This window comes from Oncorhynchus mykiss, chromosome 9 (genome assembly GCF_013265735.2).
Source record: "Oncorhynchus mykiss isolate Arlee chromosome 9, USDA_OmykA_1.1, whole genome shotgun sequence".
NCBI classification, from domain to species: domain Eukaryota; kingdom Metazoa; phylum Chordata; class Actinopteri; order Salmoniformes; family Salmonidae; genus Oncorhynchus; species Oncorhynchus mykiss.
Window position 1 is genome coordinate 72,023,642 of NC_048573.1, and position 18,504 is coordinate 72,042,145.

The window sequence follows — 18,504 nt, forward strand, 5'->3', positions numbered from 1 at the left end:
TACCTCTCCCAACCTAATGCTGTACCATACCTCTCCCTCTCCCAACCTAATGCTGTACCATACCTCTCCCTCTCCCAACCTTACGCTGTACCATACCTCTCCCTCTCCCAACCTAACGCTGTACCATACCTCTCCCTCTCCCAACCTAATGCTGTACCATACCTCTCCCTCTCCCAACCTAATGCTGTACCATACCTCTCCCTCTCCCAACCTAATGCTGTACCATATCTCTCCCTCTCCCAACCTAATGCTGTACCATACCTCTCCCAACCTAATACTGTACCATACCTCTCCCTCTCCCAACCTAATGCTGTACCATACCTCTCCCTCTCCCAAATTAATTCTGTACCATACCTCTCCCTCTCCCAACCTACTGCTGTACCATACCTCTCCCAACCTAATACTGTACCATACCTCTCCCTACCTAATGCTGTACCATACCTCTCCCTCTCCCTCCCTAATGCTGTACCATACCTCTCCCTCTCCCTCACTAATGCTGTACCATACCTCTCCCTCTCCCAACCTAAAGCTGTACTATACCTCTCCCTCTCTAATGCTGTACCATACCTCTCCCTCCCTAATGCTGTACCATACCTCTCCCTCTCCCTCCCTAATGCTGTACCATACCTCTCCCTCTCCCTCCCTAATGCTGTACCATACCTCTCCCTCCCTAATGCTGTACCATACCTCTCCCTCCCTAATGCTGTACCATACCTCTCCCTCTCCCAACCTAATGCTGTACCATACCTCTCCCAACCTAATGCTGTACCATACCTCTCCCAACCTAATGCTGTACCATACCTCTCCCTCTCCCAACCTAATGCTGTACCATACCTCTCCCTCTCCCAACCTTATGCTGTACCATACCTCTCCCTCTCCCAACCTAATGCTGTACCATACCTCTCCCTCTCCCAACCTAATGCTGTACCATACCTCTCCCTCTCCCAACCTAATGCTGTACCATTTCTCTCCCTCTCCCAACCTAATGCTGTACCATACCTCTCCCAACCTAATACTGTACCATACCTCTCCCTCTCCCAACCTAATGCTGTACCATACCTCTCCCTCTCTAATGCTGAACCATACCTCTCCCTCCCTAATGCTGTACCATACTTCTCCCTCCCTAATGCTGTACCATACCTCTCCCTCTCCCAACCTAATGCTGTACCATACCTCTCCCAACCTAATGCTGTACCATACCTCTCCCTCTCCCAACCTTATGCTGTACCATTCCTCTCCCTCTCCCAACCTAATGCTGCACCATACCTCTCCCTCTCCCAACCTAATGCTGTACCATATCTCTCCCTCTCCCTCTCCCAACCTAATTCTGTACCATACCTCTCCCAACCTAATGCTGTACCATACCTCTCCCAACCTAATGCTGTACCATACCTCTCCCTCTCCCAACCTTATGCTGTACCATTCCTCTCCCTCTCCCAACCTAATGCTGTACCATACCTCTCCCTCTCCCAACCTAATGCTGTACCATATCTCTCCCTCTCCCTCTCCCAACCTAATTCTGTACCATACCTCTCCCAACCTAATGCTGTACCATACCTCTCCCAACCTAATGCTGTACCATACCTCTCCCTCTCTAATGCTGTACCATACCTCTGCCTCTCCCAACCTAATGCTGTACCATACCTCTCCCTCTCCCAACCTAATGCTGTACCATACCTCTCCCTCTCCCAACCTAATGCTGTACCATACCTCTCCCTCCCTAATGCTGTACCATACCTCTCCCTCCCTAATGCTGTACCATACCTCTCCCTCCCTAATGCTGTACCAAACCTCTCCCTCTCCCAACCTAATGCTGTACCATACCTCTCCCAACCTAATACTGTACCATACCTCTCCCTCTCCCAACCTAATGCTGTACCATACCTCTCCCTCCCTAATGCTGTACCATACCTCTCACTCTCCCAACCTAATGCTGTACCATAGCTCTCCCTCCCTAATGCTGTACCATACCTCTCCCTCTCCCAACCTAATGCTGTACCATATCTATCCCTCTCCCTCTCCCAACCTAATGCTGTACCATATCTCTCCCTCTCCCTCTCCCAACCTAATGCTGTACCATACCTCTCCCAACCTAATACTGTACCATACCTCTCCCTCTCCCAACCTAATGCTGTACCATACCTCTCCCTCCCTAATGCTGTACCATACCTCTCCCTCTCCCAACTTAATTGTGTACCATACCTCTCCCTCTCCCTCCCTAATGCTGTACCATACCTCTCCCTCTCCCAACCTAATGCTGTACCATACCTCTCCCAACCTAATGCTGTACCATACCTCTCCCTCTCCCTCCCTAATGCTGTACCATACCTCTCCCTCTCCCTCCCTAATGCTGTACCATACCTCTCCCTCTCCCAACCTAATGCTGTACCATACCTCTCCCAAACTAATGCTGTACCATACCTCTCCCAACCTAATGCTGTACCATACCTCTCCCTCTCCCAACCTAATGCTGTACCATACCTCTCCCTCTCCCAACCTAATGCTGTACCATACCTCTCCCTCTCCCAACCTAACGCTGTACCATACCTCTCCCTCTCCCAACCTAATGCTGTACCATACCTCTCCCAACCTAATACTTTACCATACCTCTCCCTCTCCCAACCTAATGCTGTACCCTACCTCTCCCTCTCCCTCCCTAATGCTGTACCATACCTCTCCCTCCCTAATGCTGTACCATACCTCTCCCTCTCCCAACCTAAAGCTGTACTATACCTCTCCCTCTCTAATGCTGTACCATACCTCTCCCTCCCTAATGCTGTACCATACCTCTCCCTCTCCCTCCCTAATGATGTACCATACCTCTCCCTCTCCCAACCTAATGCTGTACCATACCTCTTCCTCTCCCTCCCTAATGCTGTACCATACCTCTCCCTCTCCCAACCTAATGCTGTACCATACCTCTCCCTCTCCCAACCTAATGCTGTACCATACCTCTCCCTCTCCCAACCTTATGCTGTACCATTCCTCTCCCTCTCCCAACCTAATGCTGTACCATACCTCTCCCTCTCCCAACCTAATGCTGTACCATATCTCTCCCTCTCCCTCTCCCAACCTAATGCTGTACCATACCTCTCCCAACCTAATACTGTACCATACCTCTCCCAACCTAATGCTGTACCATACCTCTCCCTCCCTAATGCTGTACCATACCTCTCCCTCTCCCAACCTAATGCTGTACCATACCTCTCCCAACCTAATGCTGTACCATACCTCTCCCTCTCCCAACCTAATGCTGTACCATACCTCTCCCTCCCTAATGCTGTACCATACCTCTCCCTCTCCCAACCTAATGCTGTACCATATCTCTCCCTCTCCCAACCTAATGCTGTACCATACCTCTCCCAACCTAATACTGTACCATACCTCTCCCTCTCCCAACCTAATGCTGTACCATACCTCTCCCTCTCCCTCCCTAATGCTGTACCATACCTCTCCCTCTCCCAACCTAATTCTGTACCATACCTCTTCCTCTCCCTCCCTAATGCTGTACCATACCTCTCCCAACCTAATGCTGTACCATACCTCTCCCTCTCCCTCCCTAATGCTGTACCATACCTCTCCCTCTCCCAACCTAATTATGTACCATACCTCTTCCTCTCCCTCCCTAATGCTGTACCATACCTCTCCCTCTCCCAACCTAATTCTGTACCATACCTCTTCCTCTCCCTCCCTGATGCTGTACCATACCTCTCCCAACCTAATGCTGTACCATACCTCTCCCAACCTAATACTGTACCGTACCTCTCCCTCCCTAATGCTGTACCATACCTCTCCCTCTCCCTCCCTAATGCTGTACCATACCTCTCCCGCCCTAATGCTGTACCTTACCTCTCCCTCTCCCAACCTAATGCTGTACCATACCTCTCCCTCCCTCTCCCTAATGCTGTACCATACCTCTCCCAACCTAATGCTGTACCATACCTCTCCCTCTCCCAACCTAATGCTGTACCATACCTCTCCCTCTCCCTCCCTAATGCTGTACCATACCTCTCCCTCTCCCTCCCTAATGCTGTACCATACCTCTCCCTCTCCCTCCCTAATGCTGTACCATACCTCTCCCTCTCCCAACCTAATGCTGTACCATACCTCTCCCAACCTAATGCTGTACCATACCTCTCCCTCTCCCTCCCTAATGCTGTACCGTACCTCTCCCTCTCCAATGCTGTACCGTACCTCTCCCTCTCCCTCTCTAATGCTGTACCATACCTCTCCCTCTCCCTCTCTAATGCTGTACCATACCTCTCCCTCTCCCTCCCTAATGCTGTACCATACCTCTCCCAACCTAATGCTGTACCATACCTCTTCCTCTCTCTCCCTAATGCTGTACCGTACCTCTCCCTCTCCCAACCTAATGCTGTACCGTACCTCTCCCTCCCTAATGCTGTACCATACCTCTTCCTCTCCAATGCTGTACCGTACCTCTCCCTCTCCAATGCTGTACCGTACCTCTCCCTCTCCCTCTCTAATGCTGTACCGTACCTCTCCCTCTCCAATGCTGTACCGTACCTCTCCCTCTCCCTCTCTAATGCTGTACCATACCTCTCCCTCCCCCTCCCTAATGCTGTACCATACCTCTCCCTCCCCCTCCCTAATGCTGTACCATACCTCTCCCTCTCCCAACCTAATGCTGTACCATACCTCTCCCAACCTAATGCTGTACCATACATTATCTCAATCTCTTCATTCAAAGACTCAATCATGGACACTCATACTGACAAATTGATGTAACATTTTTATCACTAGCCACTTTAAACAATGCCACTTAATATAATGTTTACATACCCTACATTACTCATCTCATTTGTATATACTGTACTCGATACCATCTACTGTATCTTGCCTATGCCGTTCTGTACCATCACTCATTCATATATCTTTATTTACATATTCTTCATCCCTTTACACTTGTGTGTATAAGGTAGTTGTTGTGAATTGTTAGGTTAGATTACGCGTTGGTTATTACTGCATTGTCGGAACTAGAAGCACAAGCATTTCGCTACACTCGCATTAACATCTGCTAACCATGTGTATGTGACAAATACAATTGGATTTGATTTGACAGTTGTGGCTGCTTTGTGTGATTGTTGTTGTTGTCTCTACTTTCTTGCCCTTTGTGCTGTTGTCTGTGCCCATTAATGTGTGTATCATGTTTTGTGCAGCTGCCATGTTGTTGTCATGCTGTGTTGTTGTCATGTTGTGTTGCTGCCATGTTGTGTTGCTACCATGTTGTTGTCATGTTGTGTTGCTGCCATGTTGTCATGCTGTGTTGCTGCCATGCTGTGTTGCTGCCATGTTGTGTTGCTGCCATGTTGTGTTGCTGCCATGTTGTCATGCTGTGTTGCTGCCATGCTGTGTTGCTGCCATGTTGTTGTCATGTTGTGTTGCTACCATGTTGTTGTCATGCTGTGTTGCTACCATGTTGTTTTGCTACCATGTTGTCATGCTGTGTTGCTGCCATGTTGTGCTGCTACTATGTTGTTGTAATGTTGTGTTGCTACCATGATGTTGTCATGCTGTGTTGCTGCCATGTTGTGTTGCTACCATGTTGTTGTCATGCTGTGTTGCTGCCATGTTGTGTTGCTGCCATGTTGTTGTCATGCTATGTCATGCTTGGGTTATATCCTTCCTGTTTGGCCCTGTCCGGGCCACAGTGTCTCCTGACCCCTCCTGTCTCAGCCTCCAGTATTTATGCTGCAGTAGTTTATGTGTCGGGGGGCTAGGGTCAGTTTGTTATATCTGGAGTACTTCTCCTGTCCTAATCGGTGTCCTGTGTGAATCTAAGTGTGCGTTCTCTAATTCTCTCCTTCTCTCTTTCTTTCTCTCTCTCGGAGGACCTGAGCCCTAGGGCCATGCCCCAGGACTACCTGACATGATGACTCCTTGCTGTCCCCAGTCCACCTGGCCGTGCTGCTGCTCCAGTTTCAACTGTTCTGCCTTATTATTATTCGACCATGCTGGTCATTTATGAACATTTGAACATCTTGGCCATGTTCTGTTATAATTTCCACCCGGCACAGCCAGAAGAGGACTGGCCACCCCACATATGCTCTCTCTAATTCTCTCTTTCTTTCTCTCTCTGAGGACCTGAGCCCTGATTATTATGATATTTTTTTTATAAACACACAGAAGAAGTTAAGGATAATTGAGTTACTCCCGGCAGCCTTCAGTACCCAGGTTGGCCTTCAACGTGAGATCCTCAATGAGTGGGGGCAACACTGAGGTAGCCTTCAACGTCACTTCCTGGACTAGCTCAAAACTGGGCATGTTATGTCTTGAAAGTATTCTCCACGAGATGCCATCTTTGTTGGTAAAAATCGACTTCCTTGATTTCAAATGCGCCATTGAGTCATAGGAATGAATGGTGTGACGTCAATGGGTTTATCCATTTATATACTGAACAAAAAATATTTATTTATATATAATTTATATAAAAATATAAAACGCAATACGTAAAGTGTTGGTCCCATGTTTCATGAGTTGATCCCTCTCAAATGTACACCTCGTGCTGCAGACAATAAAAGGCCACTATAAATGTGCAGTTTTGTCATTGCAAAGCTGTCAAGGCAAAGGGTGGCTACTGAAGAATCTCAACTCTAAAATATATTTTGATTTGTTTAACACTTTTTGGGTTACTACATGATCCCATGTGTTATTTCATAGTTTGGAGGTCTTCATTTGTAGGTTATCCTACAAAATATAGAAAATAGGGGGGGGAAAAAAATAGGTCAAATAGGCTAAATATTTTAATTCAACCACAGATGATATTTTTTTGGGGGGGATTAAGTTATCAGAAGCACATACAGGTTTCTGCCAAAACTAAGGAGAAGCCACAAAGCGTCTTAAAACGGGTGTTGTGATGCCACAAGCGGTCTGAACAGCATCAATGCACCTTGGAATAGACTTATTTTCCTCTTTTTACACGTTGTTACATTACATCCTTATTCTAAAATGGATTCAATTGTTTTTCCCTCCCCCCACATCAATCTACACTCAATACCCCACAATGACATCACAATACCCCATAATGACATCACAATACCCCATAATGACATCACAATACCCCACAATGACATCACAATACCCCACAATGACATCACAATACCCCACAATGACATCACAATATCCCACAATGACATCACAATATCCCACAATGACATCACAATACCCCATAATGACATCACAATACCCCACAATGACAAAGCAAAAACAAGTTGACATTTTTGCAAATGTACTACAAATAAAAAAACTGAAATTTCACATTTACTTTTTAAGTATTCAGACCCTTTATTTATTTATTTCACCTTTTATTTAACCAGGTAGGCTAGTTGAGAACAAGTTCTCATTTACAACTGCGACCTGGCCAAGATAAAGCAAAGCAGTTCGACACATACAACAACACAGAGTTACACATGGAATAAACAAACATACAGTCAATAATACAGTAGAAAAAGTCTATATACATCGTGTGCAAATGAGGTATGGGAGTAAATAGGCCATGGTGGCGAAGTAATTACAATATAGCAATTAAACACTGGAGTGATAGACATGAGGAAGATTAATGTGCAAGCAGAGAAACTGGGGTGCAATGGAGCAAGATACATAAATAAATACAGTATGGGGATGAGGTAGTTGGATGGGCTACTTACAGATGGGCTATGTACAGGTGCAGTGATCTGTGAGCTGCTCTGACAGCTGGTGCTTAAAGTTAGTGAGGGAGACATGAGTCTCCAGCTTCAGTGATTTTTGCAGTTCGTTCCAGTCATTGGCTGCAGAGAACTGGAAGGTACTCCGTACTTTCTTGAAGCACCTTTGGCACCAATTACAGCCTAGAGTCTTCTTGGGTATGACACGTCAAGCTTGGCACACCTGTATTTGGGGAGTTTCTCCCATTCTTCTCTGCAGATCCTCTCAAGCTTTGTCAGGTTGGATGGGGAATGTCACTGCACAGCAATTTTCAGGTCTCTCCAGAGATGTTAGATCGGGTTCAAGCCCGGGCTCTGGCTGGGCCACTCAAGGACATACAGAGACTTGCCCCGAAGCCACTTCTGTGTTGTGTTGGCTGTGTGCCTAGGGTCATTGTCCTGTTGGAAGGTGAACCTTCGCCCCAGCCTGAGGTCCTAAGAGCTCTGGAGCAAGTTTTCATCAAGGATCTCTCTGTACTTTGCTCCATTCAGCTTTCCCTCGATCCTGGACTCGTCTCCCAGTCCCTTCCACTGAAAAACAACCCAACAGCATGATGTTGCCACCACCATGCTTCACCATAGGGGATGGTGCCAGGTTTCCTCTAGATGTGACGCTTGGTATTCAGGCCAAAGATTTCAATCTTGGTTTCATCAGACCAGTGAATCTTGTTTCTCATGGTCTGAGAGTCTTTTAGGTGCCTTTTAGAAACTCCATGTGTCTTTTACTGATGAGTTGCTTCTGTCTGGCCACTCTACCATAAAGGCCTAATTGGTGGAGTGCTGCAGAGATGGTTGTCCTTCTGGAAGGTTCTCCCATCTCCACAGAGGAACTCTGGAGCTCTGTCAGAGTGACCATCGTGTTCTTGGTCACCTCCCTGACCAAGGCCCTTCTCCCCCGCTTGCACAGTTTGGCCGGGCGACCAGCTCTAGGAAGAGTCTTGGTGGTTCCAAACTTGTTCCATTTAAGAATGATGGAGGCCACTGTGTTCTTGGGGACCTTCAATGCTGCAGAAATGTTTTGGTACCCTTCACCAGATCTGTGCTTCGACACAATCCTGTCTAGGAACTCTACAGACAATACCTTTAACCTCATGGCTTGGTTTTTGCCTTTCCAAATCATGTTCAATCAATTGAATTTACCACAAGTGGACCCTGCTAAAGGAAAATCCCCATGTGGAAGTCCTAAAAACACCTCTACTAAACTGTAGTAGTCTATGCCACACGGCAACAATTAATATGATTATATTATAAAAGGGTATTTTTCTCCAACAGTAAATTTGCATCGAATTGCATCTTGGTGCACAGATTTGTTTACAGAAAACCTGTGTCAGAGGTGGTGACACTGCTCTTTTCCCTCAGGTCCTGGCGTGCCATTCGGGGTCTTTAGTCCTCCTCCTCTGGCGCATGTCGAGCTGGCTGATGTAATTATCATGACATCATGCACAGTCAGACATAGGAGGAACATATTATTTAGAAGGACATATTATAAATAAAAAGGTACTAATTCCAACTAAATGTTTATACTAAATGCAATTTGTTGCTACTTGCTACAAGGACATCAAGAACTTGACATACACAAATTCTTAGCAGGAACTACGAACTAACTCAACGAGTTGTCTGTGGGTATGCTGTTTGTTTGCGGAGTAGAATGCGGATGCATTGGATAGGACGTTGTTAAGCTGGTCTATCTGTCCAGTGTTGACACAGCCGGATAGTAAGATAACCCTGCCTCCAAAAGATATCTGGTGATCCTAAATTACACTATGTCCTTAGTTAGAGCACAGTGGTTGAGGACAACATCATTAAGAAAGACAGTCAGTCAAATTTATTTATAAAGTCCTTCTTGCATCAGCTGATGTCACAAAGAGCTGTACAGAAACCAAGCTTAAAACCCCAAACAGCAAGCAATGCAGGTGTTGAAGCATGGTGGCTAGGAAAAACTCCCTAGAAAGGCCAGAACCTAGGAAGAAACCTAGAGAGGAACCAGGCTATGAGTGGAAAGAACTTCATAATCTACTCCCAATTTTAAAATCACTTCTGCCTACAGTATAGGCCTACTGCATAGTCTACATGTTAAGAATGTATAGTCAAAAACATAGCAATATGGGTCTAGCCCATAATGCATCTGTTCTACTGTATAGTCTAAATGTTAAGAATGTGCTCTCAAATGCAGAAACACTTTGCATGTGTGTATCTTGTAACCTAATTGCCAAACAACCAAACGCGCACACACACACACACTTCCCTTACAAAGAAACACTTCCTCTATACACACAGGCAATAGAACTTCATGAAAAACCAGATTGCCTTTTTAAAACCACCCATAGGCCTCCAGACACACGGAGGCAGATCACGAACACTAAGAAGTCAGGCCAGGCCTAGTCAGAAGTATAGGTGGCAGAATTCTATGAGTCACCTAAATTGCCAAACAAACACTAGGTTTCACCTGTTCTCTTATTGAAAAATAATGCTAATTTCCCCCTCTGTACACACTGAAGCAGAAAAAATTAAAAAGCAGGCAGTTAGGCCAGGCCTAGTATGAAGGACAGCAGCATCATCATCATGCCTAGGAGGAAATATAGGGCAGACTCCTAACCACTAGAGAACAGGTGAGAGACACATACAGCAGGGTCTGAAATTATTGACACCCTTTGATAAAGATAAGCAAATAATGACTGTATAAAATAAACAATTCAAATGCTTAGCTATTGTATGCTCAAATCAATGTGGAAATGATATTATTTTATACTGATACAATTTCTCTGAGAAATATATTTTGTTTTAACAAGTAAAAAGGTAGGGGTCCAAATTATTGACAGGCTTAAAGATTCTTATAAATAAAGTAGTCAAAAGTTTAGTATTTGGTCCCATATTCCTAGCACGCAATTACTACAATCAAGATTATGACTCTACAAATTCGCCTAAACACTTCTACATTAATGTGGATACTACCATTATTATTAAGGAAAAATAGTGACTCCAAAAAAATGACACGATACATTATTACCATTCATTGCTAAGCAAGCACAAACTTCTGAAACACGACCAAAACAAAACTGCCAATGCATCCAACAAGTTTGTAGATTCACAAGCTTGATGTCATCATTGAGCGCTAGAAATACGGGGCCAAAGTACTCCACTTTGGACTACTTTATTTCAGAAGAATCTTTAGGGGTGTCAATAAATTTGACCCCTAACTTTTGGAGAAAAAAAACCCAAAACTGACTTGTTAAACAATACCTCTTTCTCTGAGCAATTGAATTAGTATAAAATAATAATTTCCCCCAAAGATGAGCATACAATAGCTCAGTATTTTAATTATAAATTTGACACATTATTGTTCATCAAGGGTGTCAATATTTTCGGGACCCCACTCCAAGTATGTGTGTACATACACTAGACTGACTAGATAATGGCCTCAATGCAGTTAGGGCAAGATACACCATTAGAATTGATCATTGTATAACTATAGCTACTGTATTACAACCATATTACAGACCAACTGGATGCGAAACTCACTAAAGATTAAACTTGATAAATGACTTACAGGTACCCTTAAACAATTAGCTACAGAGATGCTAAACTGAATATTAACCCGTAATCCTGCTCTGTATGGGGTTGAAGTAATCTTTAAATACAGTAGCCTACTTGTGTCAGTATCAACTGGCTTGACTACAATTGAGTGAGCTGTGAAACATGACAGATTGGTGTCATGCAAGAAGCTGGCGAATAGATCATGTGTGGTGAGTTGCATGTTAACGGTTTTTTTTAAAAATCAGCTGTACTGTTAAAACCCAAGTAATTTTCTTATTGTGAGGATAATTGTCCAGGTAACGTGTCACCTGCAGGACATTAGCCTATTATACCGGTGAGAAGAGAAGTCAAACCGGACCTGCAGGGTTAACTTACGGTGTGGGTGTTGTTAGTCAACTTGGTGTCGAATCCCTGGAGACTTTTACAGTCCCCTTGATCAGCGCTTCTCCTGCTCCGAATGTGTTCGGATGATTCAGAGTCAAACTGGAATAATTCTACATCTGCAGATCTCTTTTCGATATTCAAACTAGGATCTTTCACAAATGCATACTGTCCGTTGTCTAGTTCTTCTTTAAAATCATAAGCGGACGTCAAATGCTGGAATAAAAAAAGTAAAACACAGCGCGTTAGAATTCCCATATTCACTGTGCGCACAAAAAAAAACCTAGTTACTTTTTTATTGTAGGCTTTATTTTGTTATTCTAGTAATCCTGACTATAAATTGACGGTCGCTCCGGTTCGAACACGGCTACCGATGACATCAACAAAAAACCAGTAGCCCTGACAGCGAATGGTAGCCTACTGCGGCTCTGTATCCTCTCCACCGACCGGTCATAAACTCCGTTTCTAAAAACAAATCAGGCGCATTAATTTGCCGAGATGCATTACGTCCAATTGTCCACCGTGCAACTGCTTGGCCAGAAATTGTGTCAATGGCATTGATATTGGATAGCCCTTTGCAGACAGCCCACTGTGATTGGCTTTTGCTGTGTTTGACACGAGAAATTCGTCTTCTGATTGGTCAAGACCTCAATAGCACATCCCACCTCACAATAGCTTTCCCATGCTTGGTTGAGGGCACGACAGCTATTATATTATGGAATGATTTGTCCCTTCAGTGAGCTTGATCAATATTTGTTAATATGTATGATTCCGAATATGTACAATTATCAAATTAAATATACATCAATAGGAATACATGTTTATAAGCATGCAAAACATGAGAAAAATAAATATGATGGCATAGCCAGCCTAGTTGTGTCAGGTTCTTTAGATATCAGGTGTAGTTTATATGATGGCATAGCCAGCCTAGTTGTGTCAGGCTCTTTAGATATCAGGTGTAGTTCATGTGACCATGTTGGATCAGTGGGTGTAGTAGTAAACCTATAGGGGGACTGAAATCGATAAATCAATTAAAAAGGATGGTTGAGAAAAAGCCAATTAAAAGGGATGGTTGAGAAAAAATTGTAAAGGTCATGTTAATATCCTTGCCTTTGATGTTTGCAAACTGAACCAAGTGAGTCAAATAGAATCCAAGGCTCTCAACAACAACATAACCACAATTCTTGTGTCATTTCCCCTTCTCAAATGCTTCAATGGTTCGGCATTTTTAAACAACAAACACAGGCGTGGCACGTGCCTTCCACAGATCAAAAGAGTGTAGAGCCCATGGCATGATGAGTGACAGGCTGAGAGAGGATGAACATTTGGACATAGCCAGAGATTATCAGATATACTCAGCTTGAATAAACCCTCAGTAAACAGCAAACAGGCCTGCCCTGTCGGTCTGTCTGTCCGTCTGTCTGGCCACTCGCCTGTCCTGTCGGTCTGTCTGTCCGTCTGTCTGGCCACTCGCCTGTCCTGTCGGTCTGTCTGTCTGTCTGGCCACTCGTCTGCCCTGTTGGTCTATCTGTCTGGCCACTCGCCTGTCCTGTCGGTCTGTCTGTCTGTCTGGTCACTCGCCTGTCCTGTACTGTCGGTCTGTCTGTCTGTCTGGCCACTCGTCTGCCCTGACGGTCTGTCTGTCTGGCCACTCGCCTGTCCTGTCGGTCTGTCTGTCTGTCTGCCCTGTCGGTCTGTCTGTCTGGCCACTCGCCTGTCCTGTCGGTCTGTCTGTCTGGCCACTCGCCTGTCCTGTCGGTCTGTCTGGCCACTTGCCTGCCCTGTCAGTCTGTCTGTCTGGCTGGCCACTCGCCTGCCCTGTCGGTCTGTCTGTCTGTCTGGTCACTCGCCTTCTCTGTCGGTCTGTCTGTCTGTCTGGTCACTCGCCTGTCCTGTACTGTTGGTCTGTCTGTCTGGCCACTCGCCTGTCCTGTCGGTCTGTCTGTCTGTCTGGCTACTCGACTGCCCTGTCGGTCTGTCTGTCTGTCTGGTCACTCGCCTGTCCTGTAATGTCGGTCTGTCTGTCTGTCTGGCCACTCGCCTGCCTTGTCTGTCTGTCTGTCTGGCCACTCGTCTGCCCTGTAAGTCTGTCTGTCCGTCTGTCTGGCCACTCGCCTGTCCTGTCGGTCGGTCTGTTTGTCTGGCCACTCGTCTGCCCTGTCGGTCTGTCTGTCTGGCCACTCGCCTGTCCTGTCGGTCTGTCTGTCTGTCTGTCTGCCCTGTCGGTCTGTCTGTCTGGCCACTCGCCTGTCCTGTCGGTCTGTCTGTCTGGCCACTCGCCTGTCCTGTCAGTCTGTCTGTCTGTCTGGCCACTCGCCTGCCCTGTCTGTCTGTCGGTCTGTCTGTCTGTCTGTCTGTCTGGCCACTCTGTCTGGCCACTCGCCTGCCCTGTTGGTCTGTCTGTCTGGCCACTCGCCTGCCCTGTCGGTCTGTCTGTCTGGCCACTCGCCTGTCCTGTCGGTCTGTCTGTCTGCCCTGTCGGTCTGTCTGTCTGGCCACTCGCCTGTCCTGTCGGTCTTTCTGTCTGGCCACCCGCCTGTCCTGTCGGTCTGTCTGTCTGTCTGTCTGTCTGTCTGTCTGTCTGTCTGTCTGGCCACTCGCCTGCCCTGTCGGTCTGTCTGTCTGTCTGGCCACTCGCCTGCTCTGTCGGTCTGTCTGTCTGTCTGGTCACTCGCCTGCCCTGTCGGTCTGTCTATCTGTCTGGCCACTCGCCTGTCCTGTCGGTCTGTCTGTCTGTCTGGCCACTCGACTGCCCTGTCGGTCTGTCTGTCTGTCTGACCACTCACCTGTCCTGTCGGTCTGTCTGTCTGTCTGGCCACTCGCCTGCTCTGTCGGTATGTCTGTCTGTCTGGCCACTCGCCTGTCCTGTCGGTCTGTCTGTTTGTCTATCTGGCCACTCGCCTGCCCTGTCTGTCTGTCTGTCTGTCTGTCTGTCTGTCTGTCTGTCTGTCTGTCTGTCTGTCTGGCCACTCGCCTGCCCGTCTGTTTGTCTGGCCACTCGCCTGCCCTGTCGGTCTATCTGTCTGTCTGGCCACTCGCCTGTCTAATGGGCTGCCTGTCCATACGCCTGTTACTTACATCATTCCATAGGCTAAATTGATAGAGGTGCTGGCAAGGGTGGGTCATTCAGATCAAACGTTAAACCTTGCCTATTTGACCCTACTATGCTCTCCTGTTTGTTCCTGAAATAACTCACATAAGAGCGTCATTTGTTCACCGTACGCAACCTTAAATTAGATTTAATTCATTTTACGAGATGGAGTGGGTCAGAAACAGATTTTAAATGTGCCATGTGATGAGACACCCCTTGTGCCAGGGTGAACCCATGACTGGATATCATGTGGTGTTGGAGAGAAAGAAAGGACTGGAGTCTCTCGCCAGCCAGCTGGCTTTAAAATTCAGTGACCACCACAACCACGGGACCTTCACCAACACCTATCCCTCTTCCCAGGCAGCGGAACGTCGAGCCCGATGGAAGACATTCTAGAGTCGCCCAGAGTTTTAGAATGCTGAGTCAGGCAGCGGAACGTCGAGCCCGATGGAAGACATTCTAGAGTCGTCCAGAGTTTCAGAATGCTGAGTCAGGCAGCGGAACGTCGAGCCCGATGGAAGACATTCTAGAGTCGTCCAGAGTTTCAGAATGCTGAGTCAGGCAGCTGAACGTCGAGCCCGATGGAAGACATTCTAGAGTCGCCCAGAGTTTTAGAATGCTGAGTCAGGCAGCTGAACGTCGAGCCCGATGGAAGACATTCTAGAGTCGTCCAGAGTTTTAGAATGCTGAGTCAGGCAGCGGAACGTCGAGCCCGATGCAAGACATTCTAGAGTCGTCCAGAGTTTTAGAATGCTGAGTCAGGCAGCGGAACGTCGAGCCCGATGGAAGACATTCTAGAGTCGTCCAGAGTTTTAGAATGCTGAGTCAGGCAGCGGAACGTCGAGCCCGATGCAAGACATTCTAGAGTCGTCCAGAGTTTTAGAATGCTGAGTCACATTCCACTCCTGGAATAGTTCCACAACAAGTCACTGAGAGGACATTCACACTACCAGTGTTGTGTATAGGAGTTGTGCCGCAGAGCATCATGGGAGTTGTGTGTGTTGAGATGAGCGTGTTCATATAAATGGTTGAACTGAATTCCTGTCTCCCGTCTCATCGTTATTTAATTGGTATAAAGACGGGGTTATGAAACCCACAAGACGTAACAACCAGGATGATGACAACTCTAGCCAGCTGATGTTAGAGGAGCTAACATCCATCCAATCCCCAACAATAGTTTCAGGCAGATGTTACACGTTGGTTTAAACTGTTCATTTTGATCCCATGTTGTCACGCCCGCAAACATGTGTATCGTGAAAACATAAACATAACAGTTCCAGAACTCCAAATGGTCAACATAAACAACATGGGTCAGACAAACCTGTTTGGCTACCCGACTCATTTTCTGACCCGTTCTGTAAACCTGATCCTAACCACAGTCTCTTTTGAGAATTTAGATGACAGTGATGACAACCCTGCTACAGCCTGTGTGACCTGTTGTCCAAAAACACTGCAACATCCAAACAGTCAGAGAGGATCCACACAATCCCCACCCGTAGATTGAGTGTAATTTTCCCCAAATTGTGTTGGACTCTCGATACCATATCTATGCCCACTATTTACCATCTGCTGGTGACAATAGTTTCAGAACTAGAGACAGGAGGACAGACACACGGTAAACAAACAACGAGAGCCAGATATACAGAAACTGTTGAAGTTGGCGAACCAGAACCAAAACTTGACCCTAATAGTCTATTGAAGTAAGGTCACACAGTGTCTCTGTGTGACCTACTGTCAAAACATTGGCCACGTGAATACATTGTGGTGAGTTATCCGGCGTGGTGAGTTACTTCTCTTTCTGAAAAACAACCCCAACCACTCTGTAGTGGTTACCGGCTACGTATTCCTCTCTCACTCTCTCTCTTTCTCTCTCTCTCTCTCTCTCTCTCTCTCTCTCTCTCTCTCTCTCTCTCTCTCTCTCTCTCTCTCTCTCTCTCTCTCTCTCTCTCTCTCTCTCTCTCTCTCTCTCTCTCTCTCTCTCTCTCTATTCGACCGAAGCTCACAGCAGCACAATGATCTGCAGAGCAGCATTCCTGTGAGATGGAACTCATATCCCAAATGGAACCCTATTAACTACAAAGTGCACTACTTGTGGTCAAAGGTGGTGCACTACGTAGAGAAAAGGGTGCCATTTGGGACGTATCCCCAGAACTGTACAATACACAGGCAACGCCTCCCCCACGGCCCCAGAATGGCCGCCCAGTCAACTGTCAGAAGGTGGAGAACAAATAAACCCTTATTCCTTCTTGGAGATGTGCTCCACGATATGAAGACTGTGACTGTGCACTTTCTAACAATAATTCCTGGTCTGGCCACAAGGTGGGCTAGGCTTTTGTGTTCAGGGAGAAACCAGTGAATTGAGTCATAGATATTAGAGGAAGGAAGGTTCGTCACTGAAGTTTGTCGACTTGTTCAACAAAGGACATAGTGATCAATAGTGTGAATCACGTTTTATTGTCTTGCATCTGTCTTTAATATGTCACGAGTAAACCGATTAGCCTACCTACTTCATAACTGACTAACTGTCAAGAACTGGAAAGAGTAGATATGGGACAGAACTGTTAGAGGCTAGTTATAAAACACTCTAATCTTCTGATATGAATGAGATAGGACAATTTCATCAAATACATTTGCCTTGCTGTATGTAGAAATAGCGCCCCCTTGTGATGAAGAGCCGCCTGTCCCCTTGACATTATTTAGTGTGGTAACACAGCACACCTAATCACCATTGTGATCAAGGGCATTTCCAATTTAAATTCAGTCATATCAGGCATTTAAATCCCATGCAAAATCCTAAATTCTAGTCAAATTGAATGTGTTTATCTCCTAGATTGGCTGAATTGAAATTATTATTAAGAGTTGAATAGATGCCATGCAATTTAATGTCTGTTCATGTCACAGCTGTTCATAACAGTTGTCCCCAGCTGCTCCTAGTGGGATGATTGAATAGAACAGCCAAGTGGTCTGAGGCAGTCGGCAGATAACGAGGGTTTTCAAGTGCAACTTTATTAATGGTCGTTTTGGGAAACAGCTCGGAGATTTAACGATGCATCTATGAAGGTTCTAAGGATGAACTTAGCCTTAAGATGCTTTTGGGAAACTGGGCCCTGGACAATAAATTATGTGAGACAAAACCATCTTTTGTTTATTTTATTTTTTTTTACCAAATTTGAAGCGCAAATGTAATTTTTGAAAGACACAAAACTTTTTATAATCACCATCCAGTGTAAAAAACATGTAAATGAAAAACATAATACTGTGTTTTAAGTGAAAATTTGGCATTGGCCTGAAGCCAAAAAGTAAAGGAAATTCACATGAGCGCTAAAATGCGTACCATGCTCTACCAAGGTTTTCCAGCACACAGCTTTGACCTATTACAGTAGCTATGTTGGTCTATTGTACTTCAAACGATGTGTATGCAAGTTGCTATGGATTCATACTTTCTAAAACAGCCTAATTCATACTCTTCAGAGGGGGAAATCTGTCCTTTGGTCTGATGAGTCCAAATTTGAGATTTTTGTTTCCAACCGCCATGTCTTTATGAGACGCAGAGTAGGTGAACGGATGATCTCCGCATGTGTGGTTCCCACCGTGAAGCATGGAGGAGGAGGTGTGATGGTGTGGGGGTGCTTTGCTGGTGGCACTGTCAGTGATTTATTTAGAATTCAAGGCACACTTAACCAGCATGGCTACCACAGCATTCTGCAGCGATACGCCATCCCATCTGGTTTGGGCTTAGTGGGACTATCATTTGTTTTTCAACAGGACAATAACCCAACACACATCCAGGCTGTG

The 18,504-nt window shown here is 45.9% G+C and overlaps 1 protein-coding gene across 1 annotated transcript in view; it reads right to left on the minus strand.

Annotated features, from left to right (window-relative positions):
• LOC110531272 (sortilin) overlaps positions 1-12,172 on the minus strand; it is a 50,680-nt gene extending 38,508 nt beyond the window's left edge. Inside the window, exon 1 of the mRNA XM_036988931.1 lies at positions 11,613-12,172. Within this exon, the coding sequence (XP_036844826.1) occupies positions 11,613-11,876 (264 nt within the window). The 5' untranslated portion in view covers positions 11,877-12,172. The remainder of the gene's footprint in view (positions 1-11,612) is intronic.
• Between the last annotated feature and the right edge of the window lie 6,332 nt (positions 12,173-18,504).